The 15,752-nt window shown below is 38.7% G+C and overlaps 1 protein-coding gene across 6 annotated transcripts in view; it reads right to left on the reverse strand.

The window, feature by feature from the left end:
• Positions 1 to 1,480: 1,480 nt before the first annotated feature.
• The window catches only part of KLHL32 (kelch like family member 32), a 206,472-nt gene continuing 192,200 nt past the window's right edge, over positions 1,481 to 15,752 (reverse strand). For 4 of the 6 annotated variants that reach the window (XM_067530050.1, XM_067530052.1, XM_067530056.1 and 1 more), the window contains 4 exons: positions 13,089 to 13,147; positions 10,158 to 10,350; positions 7,843 to 7,937; positions 1,481 to 4,125 (listed from right to left, as the gene is read on the reverse strand). In XM_067530050.1, coding sequence (XP_067386151.1) covers positions 3,964 to 4,125; positions 7,843 to 7,937; positions 10,158 to 10,350; positions 13,089 to 13,147 — 509 coding nt within the window. In that variant the 3' untranslated portion in view covers positions 1,481 to 3,963. Of the gene's footprint in view, positions 4,142 to 7,842; positions 7,938 to 10,157; positions 10,351 to 13,088; positions 13,148 to 15,752 lie in introns of those variants that run through there. The other 2 variants (XM_067530051.1, XR_010916570.1) reach the window with 2 other exon arrangements.

Here is a 15,752-nt window from a genome sequence, read left to right on the forward strand (position 1 = left end):
GGTAAGGGGGAAAAAAAACCCTAGGCAAAACAGTACAAACTTTTGTAATTCTATCTTGGGTCCAGGAACTCTACCTGAAAGCTAATAAGTCATGAACATACAGGCATTCGATAGATATTCTAGAACATTTTCTTCATACTGACAACTGGGTCATAACATCTCACTATTTCTTTGGTCAGTGTTTGGATGTGAAATGCTCAAGGGAAAATGAAAATGCTGTATAAAGTAAAGCTGATTTTCTTGTGTGTCAAACCAGTGTTTTAAGACTATGCTAGGGAATCATGGTGCTGCTGAAAGTATGTGTCTTTCAGATAAACCACATAAGAGGGCTGAATTTCAGTGACTGGTGATGTGGTGCTTATATGTACAACTGTTAAAGGTCCTCCATATTCTTTGGGATGAAATGCACTATATAAAAGATAAATATTACTCTTTATAGGAGTGACCTAAAAGGTAGGCTGCAGGAGAGAGAGATAAGTATCAGAGTATTCATTACAGCTCTCAAGATCTTGTCACTCAAAGATCTATTTTCAGATACTAGCAAAGTTTGTCAATAAATCTAAGAAAAAAAGCAGCATCCACATGACCTCTATCCCAACAGTTTATATAACCCACTGCTGAATTATTCAGTTTTACCACTATTTCCCCTTCTTAAGCTGGTGAAGAGGCTTGAGGTGTTACTGCTTAAAAACTGGTCCTTTACTCCACACTGTTCTCCAGCTGGAAGCCCAAGCCAAGTTACCATCAGCTTTTCCAGTGTTCTCTTCTGACTCCTGGAGTAAATTGGCCATGTGGAAAACATTCTTTTCCTTTTCTGGTCCAAAGGTAAAGTGACAATTTAAGGCTCTGTCAAAAAATAGCAGCTGGACATATCTGTTGGACTGCAGTGTCAAAACTGGTAGATTGGCAGGAACAAGATCCTGGGTTTGATTCATTCCAAGATTTCTGTTGGCAAAAGATTGGTAAATTTCACACCACTGGAGACTCTTCATGAAGTGGAGCCTGGGCCTGTGGAAGGTATCCACCAACACCAAGCAGCCCGTCCAGCCTCAGAAATGGGTGGCACTAGTTGGGGACATGTGCTGATTCAGTCGCGTCCACTGCACAGCCTCTGCCAGCAGCGCCTCCGCTACTAGTTAAAGCTGCCTTCTTCAAACCATCACCTGCTCATCCCCAGGAGGGAATCTTACCAAGGAGAGCTTCTTTGCATAAGCTCTCACCCAGCAGGCAGAAGGTAAGTGGTTGACATGAAAGATGTCTCCGAGTCTGATGATTAGGAGCCAGAGCAGAATCCTGACACTAATGGAAGCGTATGTGTTGTCCTCAGGCTCCCTGGTTGTGGAACCCTAAACTAATTTAATGCAGTTGCACAGCTGTTTAAAACTGCTATTCACCAAGATAGACAATTGATGACAACAACCAGAACAGTAAAAGTGTCAAAAGACCAGAGCAAATGTGATAAATACCTTTTATTCTTGCCATACAGTCTCCTGCCTTTCAGTCCTTGAACTATACAGCACATGCAGCTTTGCATAAGGAAATTAATGCCACTCCAAGTTCTAGAAGCTTTCCACACAGCCTGCTGACATGGGTAAACAGCCAGTTAAATAAATGGCGATTCTTTATCCCTCCAAAAGAAATCTTTTAAATATAACTTCACAGCTATGGCTAGCCAACCATAGGGGGACTGTTGAGTGGACTTGGGTTTATAGAAATTAAAATACAAGAGCAAGAAAACTAGATGTTTACATGCAGAAAATATTCCAGGAACTTTGTCAGAGGATTACAAACTTGAATAAGTTCTCCCAACACTTGTGAAATGGGTAACATTATATACACCTTCTACAGATGAGGGAACTCAGCTGGAAAGTTGATGACTCATTCTTGTGCAGAACTAGTACCAGAACTTGGGGGCCCTGACTCTTATAGCCTGCTCTGGTCACTAAGGCCACAATGCTGCTGAAAACAATAGAACATTTGATGCTTCTGGAAAACACACACACCTCTGTCCTAGGAATCCCAAATACAAAGCAAGGCATAGACCCGATTAACCTCCCTACGTAGTGTCTCTCTAAAATGGGTAGGTTTTCAAGAATGCCTGTTCTGTATTGAGAAACTAAGAAAATGCCACGGGATTCTAGTTTGCAGGAGACCAGAGAAAAGCAAAGCCAAAAATTCAGTGACATTCCACACCCATAAGCCATGCCATTCTACATGCAATTAGGGGGAAAATATACATTGATCTAAAACTTTTTCCACAGCTGAGTCTTCATAGAAAGAAAGAAGAGAATTGTCAGTGTTCAGATAATCATTCCAGATGAAACATATGCAGTTAGAGCTTTTCTACCCTGTCTATCTTTAAGCCAACTAGGATAATTGATCAAACGATCTTTGGTTCAAAATCTGTGCTGATACTTGTTGAAAAAGAAAAGGTGAAGTTTCCCAAGGAGAATCAGATGGGATGGAATGATACATGAAGTGGAACGTCCTTTTATCATTAACAATTGCTCTGAAAAGAATTACCATTTACATGACCAAATTTATGTGACTTAGAATTCCTGTTGCTATTCAAGGAAATTTCAAGTCCAGAATAGCCAGTAGGAATACCCCATGCATTTTTGGAGAGGAGCATTTTGCTCTTAATCCAATGAGAGATGTTACTATGTTCTGCGGTCTGCTCAACTAGCGTGGTGCATAGATCAGAGACGTGCTTTCTACCAATAGGACATCAAAAGACGAATTTAATAAGTGTTTTTCTTGCTTAACATTTACAAACCCTCATGTTGTTGCATATATGCCAAAAAAAAGTCAAAAATAAACAAAAAAGGTGAGGTGTTACAACAGCTAGAGAAAACCAGAATATAATAGTTTGGTTTTATTACTATAAATTGTGCATGGAGTATTGCATGGAGACACTAAATACATTAAAAGACTAAATAAATAAATAAATATTGACTTTGCTATACAGCAGTTTCGCCTCTGGAGGCCAGTGATTTGTAGTACCATCTGTTGGACAAAATGTGACTGTTCATTGAGAATTGTAAATATGGTAACCTTTTACAAACTGGCTATTAAAAATGTTAAGTAAATGGCCCATTTTAATTATATAGTAAATAGGTTATTTCCCACCATTAAAAGACTGCAGTTGTCAGGAAGAATTGATTGTATGATAGAAGATAACATTTATTTAAAAGTAGACCTTGGTAAATGATACACAGAAATATCTTTAATTTTTTGACAAGCAGCTTTAGTACAGTGTTGTACAGTAATAACCACTGAAACCTCAGTCCTTCTATCTTGCGGGTGAGAGGCAAAAAAAATCAGTTCTTTTGTACATGTCCATAATATATGTAGTGGTTATTTTTTGGGGTTTTGGTGGTGTTTTATTAAGCTTCACCCTATTTGAATTTTCAATAAAGTTTTGTTAAATGAGAAACTTTAGTGGCGATGAAGTTGGGAGCTGAAGGTCAATGCATTTATCCTTTTTGCCACAGGTACCAAGGAAGTTGCATAATTTAGCATAATAGAATATTGTCCTTGTTAAGCTTATAAACATTGTATTATATTGTCTTTGAACTGTACCACTGGCAATCCATGTAATGTGCAGACCCCAAGGAACAATAGGCCAGGAAGGATGCTGAATGTACTCACAATGCCTTTCAAAAACATATAAAGAACTTGAACGGAACCAGGTAACAAGTTGTCACCCAGAGAAAATGGCAAACAGGTTGGTATGAAGTGTATGTTCCTAATTTGGGCCAGAGAGAAATTGTAGACAGGTGGTGGTGTGGAACCTTTATTGAAGAAAAATGTTCTTTTTTTTGGCCTATTGTTAGCATCTGACTTTAAGACAAATGTGTAAAAGATAAAGAAGCAGTTCATGCTTAATTGAGACAAAAGTAAAATTGCTGTATGCAGCACTTTTTTCACTCCTTTTGTTTTATGGACTGTCCATTGTTTTTCTCACATAATGCCAATCCTGTGGTGAGGCACTTGCAAAGTCTGGAGGTTGGGGCATGTGAAATAGGGAGCCGGAAGGAAGCATGCTGCTATTCCATTGGAAGCAAAAGGAAGTGTAGGCCCATAGAATACTTCTTCTTTCCCTTCCTTGCTAACATCCAGCACCTGCAGGACCAAAATGCTGAAAATAATATTTCAAGGATCACAGAAGAAATATGAAACAAATTTGCTGGCGCCACATATTGTATACATTTATTAATCCCAAAGAAAGACAGTTTCAGCTCAATAGATATTATTTATGGATCAATTGATTTATTATTGTCCATATCACCCAAATCTTATCCTGTCACTTAACAGCAAATAGAGAAATTTGATCTCTCTACACTTGCATGGTTGCACATTGTAAAACTCTGCACAGAGAAGCTAAACCATTACTACGAAACATGAATCATTTGACAAACTGGTATTTAGAGGAGTGAAGGGACTCAGGGCTGGCTGAATAACAGAGTAAATGAAGACATACAGAGAAAAGTGCTTTTCTTTAAAAAGACAGAACAGCATGCTGAATTTGAAAATAGAAGGGCTCATAGTACCGGTGAAAGCCAGGCAGCATGCCAGCAACTGAGAGCATATGTAGGCTACACCTACAGCTCTGCCAAAACACTTTCTCATTTGTGATATTTTTTTCTTTTAAGCCTGGGTCTCTCTCGGGCAGACTGCCAGTTCTGGGGTGGTTCTGTGATGTGAGCAAATGTCCACTCAAAAGCAGGACCCCAAATGCATTTTCACATTGTCACCAAGTAGTATTTGAAGAGAGATGATTATAAAGAAGTGTTTGTTAGTACATTTCCCAACGTGATATAATGCTATTTGTAACTATTTGTGTACTGTACAGTGTTCCTATGCGACTTAATTTTTCCATTTAAAACTGACAGATAAAGTATCAGATATATTACATACTCCCATTCAAATTGTCATCACTGGTGGTTCTACAACTAGGGCACTGCTTCACTCAGCAAAATGAAAATAATTCACTAAGCCCAGTATGTATAATAAAAAAATAGTGACCTTACCAGAGGGATAGATGTTGGGGGATGGACAATTATATTAGGGTCACGGAAGCAACAAGAGTGAAAACAGTGGGAGAACTGCTCAACATTTTAGATGTCTATACACAAATGCAAGGAGTATGGGGAAGAAGTGAAAGTATTAGTACATAAGCTAAATTAATTGGCATCATAAATTGGCATCACTGAAACTTGGTGGGATAAACTGCGTAACTAGAATACTGATATAAAGGGATATCTCTTGTTCAGAAAGGACAAGCAGGGAAAAAGGTAGGAGGCATTGCATTACACATCAAGAATATATACACTTGTTCTGAGGTCCAGAAGGAGCTGACAGGCAGATCAGTTGAAAGTCTCCAGGTAAAAAGGAAAAAAATGGGGGCAATATCATGTAGGAGTCTTCTATATTCCACCAAGTCAGGGGGAGGAGGAGGATAAGGAATTTCTAGTACAAATAACTTAAACAGCCAAAACAAGACCTGGTAACAATGGGGGATTTTAACTACCCAGACATCTACTGGAGAAATACTAGGGCAAAATAAATGTCCAGTAAGTTCTTCAAATGTAGTAGGAACAGTATTGTTTCAGAAGATGAAGAAAATAAAATGAAAACCATTTTAAATTTGATTCTGAGTAACCGAGGAATTGATGCAAATCTAAAGGTGAAAGACAACTTGGATGAAAGTGATCATGCAATGACAGATTTCATGATTCTAAGGAAAGGAAGGAGTGAGGGCAGCAGAATAAAGATACGGGACTTCAAAAAAAAAAAAAAAAAAGCAGACTTCACCAAATTTAGAACTGGTAGGTAACGATCTCATGGGAAGAAAATAAGGTTTCTCAAAGAGACAATATTAAAGGTGCAACAGCAAGTGATCCTGAGGAAAAGGAAAGATAGGGAGACTAGTAAGAGGCCAGCATGGCTCCATCAAGAGCTCTTTAATGATCTGCAGATTAAAAAAAAAAAAAAAAAATCCTGCAAAAACTGGAAACAAGACAAGTTGCTAGGGACAAAATCAGAAAGGCTAAGGAACAATAAGTTCTACTTTGAGTGATTGCTCATATCCATTCCAATATAGGTTAGTGCATGCCATCGTGCATGGGTTCACGGAACTTTTTTCCCCTTAGCAGACCCCGTAGGGTCGGCTCAGGTGCCCCCTGGGGTACCCCACTTATGCCGCGGTATATGAGGCACCGCTGACCCTACAGTCCCTCATGAGCAACACATCTCGAAGAACAACAGTTACTGGTAAGTAACCCTGTTTTACACCTAGCACAGGACATCAAAGGCAATAAGAAGAGGTTCTATAAATACATTAGCAGCAAGAGAAAGGATGAAGGAGAATATAGTTTCACTACTTAGCATAGAAGGAGAACTAATCACAGATAACATCAAGAAGGCAGAGATGTTTAGCACCTGTTTTGTTTGTGCCTTCATTAAAATGGTAACGGTGACCGGATACTCAACACAATTAAAATTAACAAGCGGAAAGGAAAACAAGCCAGAATAGGGAAAGAACATGTTGAAGAATATTTTGATAAGTTAGATGTGTTCACATCACCAGAGCCTGACAAAAATCACTCTTGGATACATAAGGAACTAGCCCAAGGACTGTCAGAACAGGTAAAGATTATCTTTGAGAACACATGGAGGATGAGTGAGGTCCCAGAGGACTAGAGAAGAGCAAACATAGCACCTAACTTTAAAAAGGGAACAAAGAGGACTCAGAATTATAGACCAGTCAGCCTAACTTCCTTACCCAGAAAGATACTGGAACAAATTATTAAACAAATTGTGAGCACCTAGAAGATAATAAGATGATGAGTAATAGCCAACATGGATTTGTCAAGAACAAATCATGCTAGTCCAACCTAGTTTCCTTCTTTGACAGGGTTATTGGCCTAGTGGCTAAGAAGTTGTAGACATTATACATCTTGATTTCAGTAAGGCTTTTGACACATGACATTCTCATAAGTAGGGAAATGTGGTGTAGATGAAATTACTATAAGGTGGGTGCAAAACCGGTTGAAATAATGTACTAAAAGAGTAATTATTAATGACTCACTGTCAAACTGGGAGGATGTCTTTAGTGAGGTCCTACAGGGGCCTGTCTTGTGTCTGGTACTATTTAATATTTTAATTAATGACTTGGATAATGGAGTGGAGAGAACACTTTGTGGATAACACCAAGCTAGGAAGGCTTGTGAGAGCACTTTGGCAGACAGGATTAGAATTCAAAATGACTTTGATAAATTGGAGAACTGGTCTGAAATCAACAAGATGAAATTCAATAAAGACAATTCAAAGTACTACACTTGGACAGGAAAAAAAAATGAAATACACAACTACAATTGGAGAATAACTGGCTAAGCAGTAGAATTGCTGAAAAGGATCTGGGAGTTATAGGGTGAGCCAACATTGTGATACAATTGTGAAAAAAAGTGAGTATCATTCTGGGCTGTATTAACAGAAGTGTTGTATGACATGGGACATGTTGTATGAGACATGGAAGATAACTATCTCGCTCTACACAGCACTATAAGGGCTCAGCTTGAGTACTATCGAGAGAAATTGCCCAATCCCTATTCCCAGAAGGAATTTTATGCAGAAGTATTAAATCTAATTGCTAATCTGGAAATCTGTTAATATCCACAACGTTTCCCCTGTATGTTTTAAGAGACTCAATGACTGCATAAGAATCATCTCTAATTTTTTTCTTACCACTTCAAATAAATTTTGCTTTTTGATAACAGCTATATAAAAAGTACCCTTGCAGAAACACTTGAGACTTCAAAAGGAATCTAAATCTCTCACCTGGATACATGCCAAAGGCTCATTTGTCCAAATAGAATAGCCGCCGACTAAATATATTCTTCCATTGTGGACAGCAATGCCAGATTCATTCTGACCTAAAGCAAAGAGGAAATCGAAAGCACTTGCATCTTTTAATTACCTTAGTTAGCAACAAAAGTCAGAGATTTCTGTCATGAGATGCACATGGATTTGCAGTAACATGACAGTTTCAGAACTACCAATTCTTGGCACTTAAAGTGGAGAAGAAGGGCCCGTCACATGCTATCCCAAGAATATAATTTGAGTGCTATCCTGGGGCCCAGAGATGATGCCAAAAACAACACTGTACAAGCCAGGTTAGTAACACTTGAATAGGGAACAGACTGCAATGTTTAAAGCGTATTAAAGAAAAGTACTTTTTAAAACATTCTTTTTGGTAGTGTAAGAAAGAATATATACATCTCTGAAGTAGGAAATAAACCTCCTGTGCATGCATCTGTGACTATACCTGTGTGTGTATGTCTTACATATGTTTAATATTAACACACTAACGAACCTAACAAGATACACTGTTAGACCAAGGAAGCCAAACTGGCACCAGTACAGCCCTCCTGAATTCTAAGGAGTTAAGTAGGTATAGCTAAAGGGAGAAGTTGTTCTAAAAAGCTCAATCCTATTGTAAATAGCAAACGCCTGTCTAAGAAATCTGTGCATGTTAATGACATTATAGAAAAATGTGAACATTGTTTTAAAACAGTCTCCCATCACCAACCACATCTTCAAGTGGAATCCTTCTTGGCAATCTCAACAGACAGACTGAGCGTTGAAGGCACAGAGAGGAAGAAGTACCCTCCTCCTTTGAATCATTCCCTCCAGGTCAGGTTTGAAGCACAGGCCCCACTAGTGTTCTCATTGACTTCAGAGGTACAGGCTCAAGCACATCCAAAGTGAGGAAGCCCTCACTGCCTTTGCTCATGTGCTGCTTTTTCTGTGCAAAAACAAAGAATTTCTTTGCCAGAGGCTGTCAATCCTGCACCTTTAAAAGCACTGATGGGAAGATAGACAGGAAACTTCATTTAAAACAAAGTTTGATCCCTCCCCTGTTTTACCAGTTCCAGGTAACCATCAATATGAGGAAGCACCCTTTCAGTCAAAGAAGTCCGGCATTTTGATTCTCTGATGCGTATGCAGACGTATCTATTATCTATGCCTTCGCTTCCAGAAGTAGCCACCTCAAAGTGATACTTTAAAGAATGATGTTAACATCAGGGCTGGCCCTGAAAGCAACCTAAGTGAAGATGGGATTTGGTGATCACCGTATATTATTCCCTTTCCCCAACTTAACCAGCTCAGCAAACTCCTAGTTCTACCTGCTGCTCAGCCTTTAGCTGCTGAATCCTTTGTCTCACTTGCTGTGCTGTATTAAAGAAGTTGTTGTGGTGCCTACACAAAGGATTCTGAGCAACAACTGAGCAAGCTTCAAGAACTCTTACAGGTGATTGAGCAGAACCAAGAACCAGCTTTTGGGTGGACAGAAACACTGCCACTGAAGGAACAGTTGTTCAAGTCAGGCCTATGACTGAATGTCCTCAGCATTCCTGCAATAAGGTTCTGGAGATGCCTCTTTCAATATGGCTGCCTATGCAGCTGCCACTGGTTTACTCATGGGATACATTGCTTGCCTGGCATAATGTTGGCTGTCTCTCCCAGCTGCTTATAGTCAACAGTATTTCTGAGAGGCACATCAGACAGTAATAATGCTAGTAATGTGTGTAGCAGAGGTAAATGAGGTGCAGTGCTTTGCCAGGTGTTGTTATAATGGTCCCTCAACCTTGTCAAGAGGAACTTTAGCATTGACAGCTGCTGAATTTGTGATCTACTCATCTCTGATTTGATTTACCTCTAATAAATACACTTTTTTTACGGCATCTTGTTAAGACACTATTGTGCTGTAATAAACATGGGACAATCATGGATCTCCATAAATACTCTGAACACTAGCAGCAGACCCTATAAAACCACATTTTCAAGGAGTGCAAGGTACAATTGAACCTGGTTTGTGCACACAAAAAAATGAGATATTTCTATTGGTGCAATTAAATGTTTTGTGCCTGGTTCTCTTCTCTCTCAGAGCAGTAAGGGAATGGCTCCTGGTGACTTCAACTGGCTTTGGATTGGCTCCTAAATCAGGAGTGATTCCACTGAATTCAATGGAGTTCCACCACTGTAAAAGGGCTGTGAGGATGGAAAATCAGGCTCATAAACAAAACAAAACAAACAAACCAAAACTCTACCACAACACTGCTTTCACTGTACATTTAATGAAAAAGACTTGCCTGTCAACATGTTGAAGCTGCAGCGCGTCCATTGGTCGGCATCTATGTTGTAAGAGTCTATGTGGCGTACAAGAATCCGATCATTATTGTAGTCCAAATCATTTCCACCTAAAACGTAAAGCCTCCTTTGGACAGCAGCCATGGAATGGTACACTCTCCTCTGTAACATGGGGCTTCGGCTTATCCACTTGTTCTAGAAATGTAAACAAAGAAAAACTGATCACAGTTGTCCTTGGAGAGTTGCAAGTGCTACTAGTGGCATATATCCCTCTTCCTGACCATAAATCTTGCATAAATAGATTGCTAAATGTGAATGTTAATTAGAACTCTGCAGTTCAATTGATTGGACTTTAATACTCACACCAGAGCTGACAAACACTAAGGCTATCTGTCTAGCTCTATATTTTCATATTTATCTTTTGGGAGAATTCAGAGGTTCTTTTCCACTTCTTTAGAATTTAGCAATGTGTGGTAAAAGTTGCCTTTGGTTATACTTCAGGCATTTTTGGTTTGATAGGATAAGGGGACAGATGGACACACAATCAAATGTTGATTTCTTATGTGTAACTGCAACATGAAAAGAAAATGGTGATGTGACAGGAGCAAAGGTGAGCCAGGGACGGTTTTCTCTCATGGAGACAACAGAGTACTTCCACCATCCCCTAAAACATTAACTTTCATATAAGCTCCCTTAAACCTTGATTTCAGAATATATTAAAAATCTTATTTCATGACATATGGTAAATCTGAATTACTCACAGACATATTTTAATCAAGGATAGACTCCAAGCAAGAGTGTAAATTACAAGTATAATTTTTAGCTGCTCCAATATAATATTAAAATAAGTATATCTGTGCTGAACAAGTTATAACATTTCTGAAAGACTAAGGGTTTCAGATGGGGCTCTCATGTCGCTGTTAAAAAAGAAAAAAGCAGTGCTGACATGCCTCAGTAAGAAATTATTAGATCTCTCCACTGAATATAGCATTGAAAACCGGAACAGTGAACTAAATCATGTCTGAAAGAGTTTTTTTCCCCTTCATTCAGAAATTTATTAGTGGGGGAAGTTTAACTAATTTATTAGTGGGGGAAGTTATAACAATTAGTCTGTGGGGCAATTCCTTACATTAAACACTTGGTAACTCAGTAGCCTCTGACAATGGCTTCTAGTATATAGCCATATATTACAATGTATAATATTTGAATATTAGGAATTAATTTTTGCATTAGCAGTCCAGTCCCTTGACACAAAACTATAGACACCATCTGCTATGCAAAGCTTGCCTGCATCCCTGATTATATCTTTAGCTTCCTCCACTGCAGTGCCTGCCAGGTGAGCCACCAAGCACTGCAAAGGCAAAGAAACAGAGGGGCCTGGTGAGGTCATTCCTAATAAGCCAGCGTGTGAATACTAATCAGTGGTGGGGAAGCAGAGGTCACCCCAGCCTGCTTGTTGGCAGGTAGCTGTGTGCTCTGTGGCAGATGGCAGGCATTATCGACTCTCCACAAAGGCCTCGCACAGAAACAAGCACTAGTGCTGAATGATAGAGTTATTGAGATTCTGTGCAAGATGCAAGCAGATGTGATGTTTTCCAGAACCCACCGTAAACAATATGCCAGCAGAATTTTTAAAAAGAGCATGTGTGTACAAACATGAAGCAGACCTTGTTTGAAGAACGCTAACACACTCTTCCTCTTTAACTGTTTGTGTGTCATACTTGGCCTCCTGCAATTAGCCATACATGCTGAAGTAGCATATATGAAGCATATATGCAGTAGCAAGCCACAGATATTTTAGGGTGCAGCTGCTGAGACTATCTCAGCAACTAAGGAATCTAGGCAAAGCATACGCAACACAAAAAGGAAGCAAAGTATCATGCCCAAATCACAAACAAAATAAGATTGTAGAACCTGTGATCCCTATGAACATAGATTTATAACAAAACCTCTGTTTGTATAATCAATAATAAAATATTGTGCCCTTCAAAATAAATTGTTAACTGGGATTCCTATAAGCCAGATTCTGTTTTTGGATACAGACGTGGTGCTCTCCATAAAGTCAATGGGAGCCACATGTAAGTATCTGCTGGCAGAATTTGGCTCTAAATATAAAACTCAAAGCCCCTATCCAGCAATCAGAAGTCAATATCCTTCCACCCATGACTGCAGGATTGGGACCTTTGTTTCCCCAGTAAAGGAGGAAAGGACATATTACCATGCCCCAATGCTCTGAAATTGTTACTGGAGAATTTTAACCTAATCAAAACACATACATAATGTATGAATACATTCCTAAAAGATATTTTTGGTGCTTAGATAATAAAGTGATAGGCACCTCAGCAATATCAAAAATGGTCGGATTTCTTTTTTACAATAATATCTATTTTAATCAACTGCTCTGCAATAAATCAATTTAAAAGATCACTGATGGGCAGTGTAAGTCCAAAATGATGGTTTTATGGTAAATGAAAATTTTACAACTGCTAATATTAACAGAAATAGTTTCATGATCATGAAAACACTTTTGTTTGGTTTTTACACATTTCCCTGCAGCATGTGGAGCACAAATATTGCAATACTGCTAGCACTGGGGAGCCAGTATGTGAAACTGACTCGTTTATTTGCATTGTCCAAGGCTAATGATTTGCAAAAAGCAAAGGATCAGAATAAATGGGGCTAAATAAAGTAGATTTTTCACATCAGTGTTGCTAATCTAAGATGCTTCTAGTAACCCAGTTAAGGTATACTATTTTTTAAAAGAGTGGCCCTGATTCTCTCTCATTCTGTACATGTGTATTATTTACAACAGTGGAAAGTAGGTATAAAACACGAGTAGTTTGAATTGGCAGTATTTTTAACTTACCAGTAGCCTTTAATATGCATTTGTTTATGCAAACATATAAGCCAACGCCTACAATACAGAAACTCACCTGTTTAGGATCATAGACCATTAGCCTGTTCTGATATTGTGCAGTATTTGTTACGCCTCCTACAAGAGATGTAACATGGGTTAAAATATTTTCAGGAGTACAAAAAAGGACCAAGATCTTAGTAAGGCAAATCAGCCATATTCAGGACTATAATTTTCTATATCACAATATAAAATCTGTGACATAATTGTACTACTTATTACCAGTTTTATTTTCACACAGTTACACCTTTAAATCTAGTTAATAACTAGCACAGCTGATCCATACTACCAGAATCATAGAAAGGCAAAACAGCAACAAATAAAATAATTGATCTCTCTCTGTAAAGCTAATTCCTTGGGCTAAAATATGGTACAAAAATATTATTTGTTTAGCACACTGAGTGTCTTCAAATGTGCTAAGGGCTGTGATAAAGTGGATGGTTCAATTGTTTTCCATGTCCACTGAAGACAAGAGAAGTAATGGGTTTAGTCTGCAGCAAGGGAGACTGAGGTTTGATATTAGAAAAATCCTTCTAACTCTAAGGATAGTTAAATTCCAGAATAGGCTTCCATGGGAGCTTATGGAATCCCTGTCATTGGAGATTTTTAAGAACAGGTTAGACAAACACACAGCAGAGTGACCTAGGTTTACTTGGTCCTGCTTCAGTGCAGGGGGCTGAACTAGATGCCCTCTCACGGTCCTTCCAGCTCTGCATTCCTGTGATTCTATATGCTCAACCCTGTTCAAGACACAAAGATAAATAATAATACCACCACCTAGCACTTTAGTCAGTAGATCTCAAAGTGCTTTATGAAGGAGATCAATATCATTATCCTCATTTTACAGATGGGGAAACTCAGGCACAGAGAGGTGAAACGATTAGACAGTCGCATGCAATCTAAGAGTCAAAGAGAAAAGTGGACCTATGGAGGAAACCACAATGCAGGAGAAAATTTAGGCGTTGGGGGAGGCAGGAGGAGGTTTGGAGCTGTAACCAAACAGGAATGACACTATGGAGCATCATTTTCATTGAGGAACATTGAATCTTAGAACAACAATCACTTTCACATATAATTCTAAAAGAAAAACAAAATGATATTTTTATGTAGGGAGAGAATATCTTGGCTCACGGAAGCAGTCGTGAATAACTAGCGTGTGTATGTTGCGGTCTCCTTCAACAATAGTTAAATCTAAAATACTGTTAACCATTGTCAGGAAGCACGTGCAAATACTGCATCTTGGCTGTTTAGCAGTCAATATAGCTTACAAACGTATATCTACAATATAATTATACAATTATATTATACAATATAGTTTACAAACAAAGGTGAAAGGCACCTTCAAAACGCCTACCATCGTTTATTTGGCCCAAATTGATGCTTCAAATGAATGATTTGGCCTAATTAAATCACATATTTGATATATGATCATAACCCTGTACTCTGTTGGAAGCCCTGATGTTGTAATCTGATCCACGCAGGTGAATCACACCTGCACACATTGATGTCATTGGCTGGATTGCAGCATCAGGGCCTAAGCAAATTCTTTGTGTCAGAGACAATCCTCAACTGTGCGGAGCATGGAGGAGACAAAGTGGTCTCTAAACTGATTTTGGAATTATCAGGGTTGGGGTAGACTGGCCTTCGGTGCAAACCAGAGCAGCCACAGACCTGCTCTAATTTGTATTGGCGAGACTAGTCCCAAGAGGCCAATCACGCATTGTGCCTCAGCTCCGCCTCCTTTTGCCCCCCACGAACCCTAACATGCCCTAGGGTTCAGATAGTGGCCAAGGCTGGCCAGAGAATTCTCCCATGCTGGGGTAATCCTCAGTTGCTCTTTGTAGCACTTTGCTGACACAAAGGACCTTAATGGGGCCCACGATCTGGCCATGTGTCTTCTTACAGGCAGAGCACACTGTTACCTTTCAAAAAATCATAATTAATAAATCATTTACCAATATCTGCTTCCTAGCTGCTCATCAGAAAGCTATAATTACTTTTCCCTTGACCTCTAACCTCACCACACATTTAATTTTTTTTAAAAATGTAATACTTAAATGTTATGTCCAAAATAGAGAGATTTCCAGATATTTTGGATGAAGATACTTAGAAAGTTTGTAACAACATCTATTCTATATTATCTCCACATTTTGGTTAACCTCAAGATTTCATTGTGCCTTGCCCTGATTCTTTTTTAATCTCCGGATTAATAAATCTTGAAATTCACCTAAGCAAAAGTCAATATTTATTATACTACATCGTAAGGTCTGAAACACATACAGCTACTATATTACACCTGGTCATGGAAAAAAGCAAGCTACCAACTGCACTGTCAATAGCACAACCAATTAATAGGAAATGCCTCCCATTCATTCAATGTCTTGCAGTTCCAGACATTTTTTTACATATAGTAGGAACAAATTTATTAAAACAAATTGCCCTTTACTGCTTGGTGATAACACTGATACTTTATAGTACAGTCATGTCTTGAGGCACCAGCCCAGTTGTGCTAGGCACTGTACATACGAATAGTTACATGTGGTCCTTGCTCTGAAGAGCTTACAATCTAAACAGACAAGACAGACACAAGATGTTCTTTCAAAATATTTTCACAATACTACGATGTTTCCATTTATTGTCTGTCATGATGTCTGAAAATTACATATGCAATATACATACGCAA

The sequence above is a fragment of the Emydura macquarii genome, unplaced genomic scaffold, assembly GCF_026122565.2.
Source record: "Emydura macquarii macquarii isolate MOO-44397 ecotype Brisbane River unplaced genomic scaffold, CSIRO-AGI_Emac_v2 contig_3019, whole genome shotgun sequence".
NCBI lineage: Eukaryota > Metazoa > Chordata > Testudines > Chelidae > Emydura > Emydura macquarii.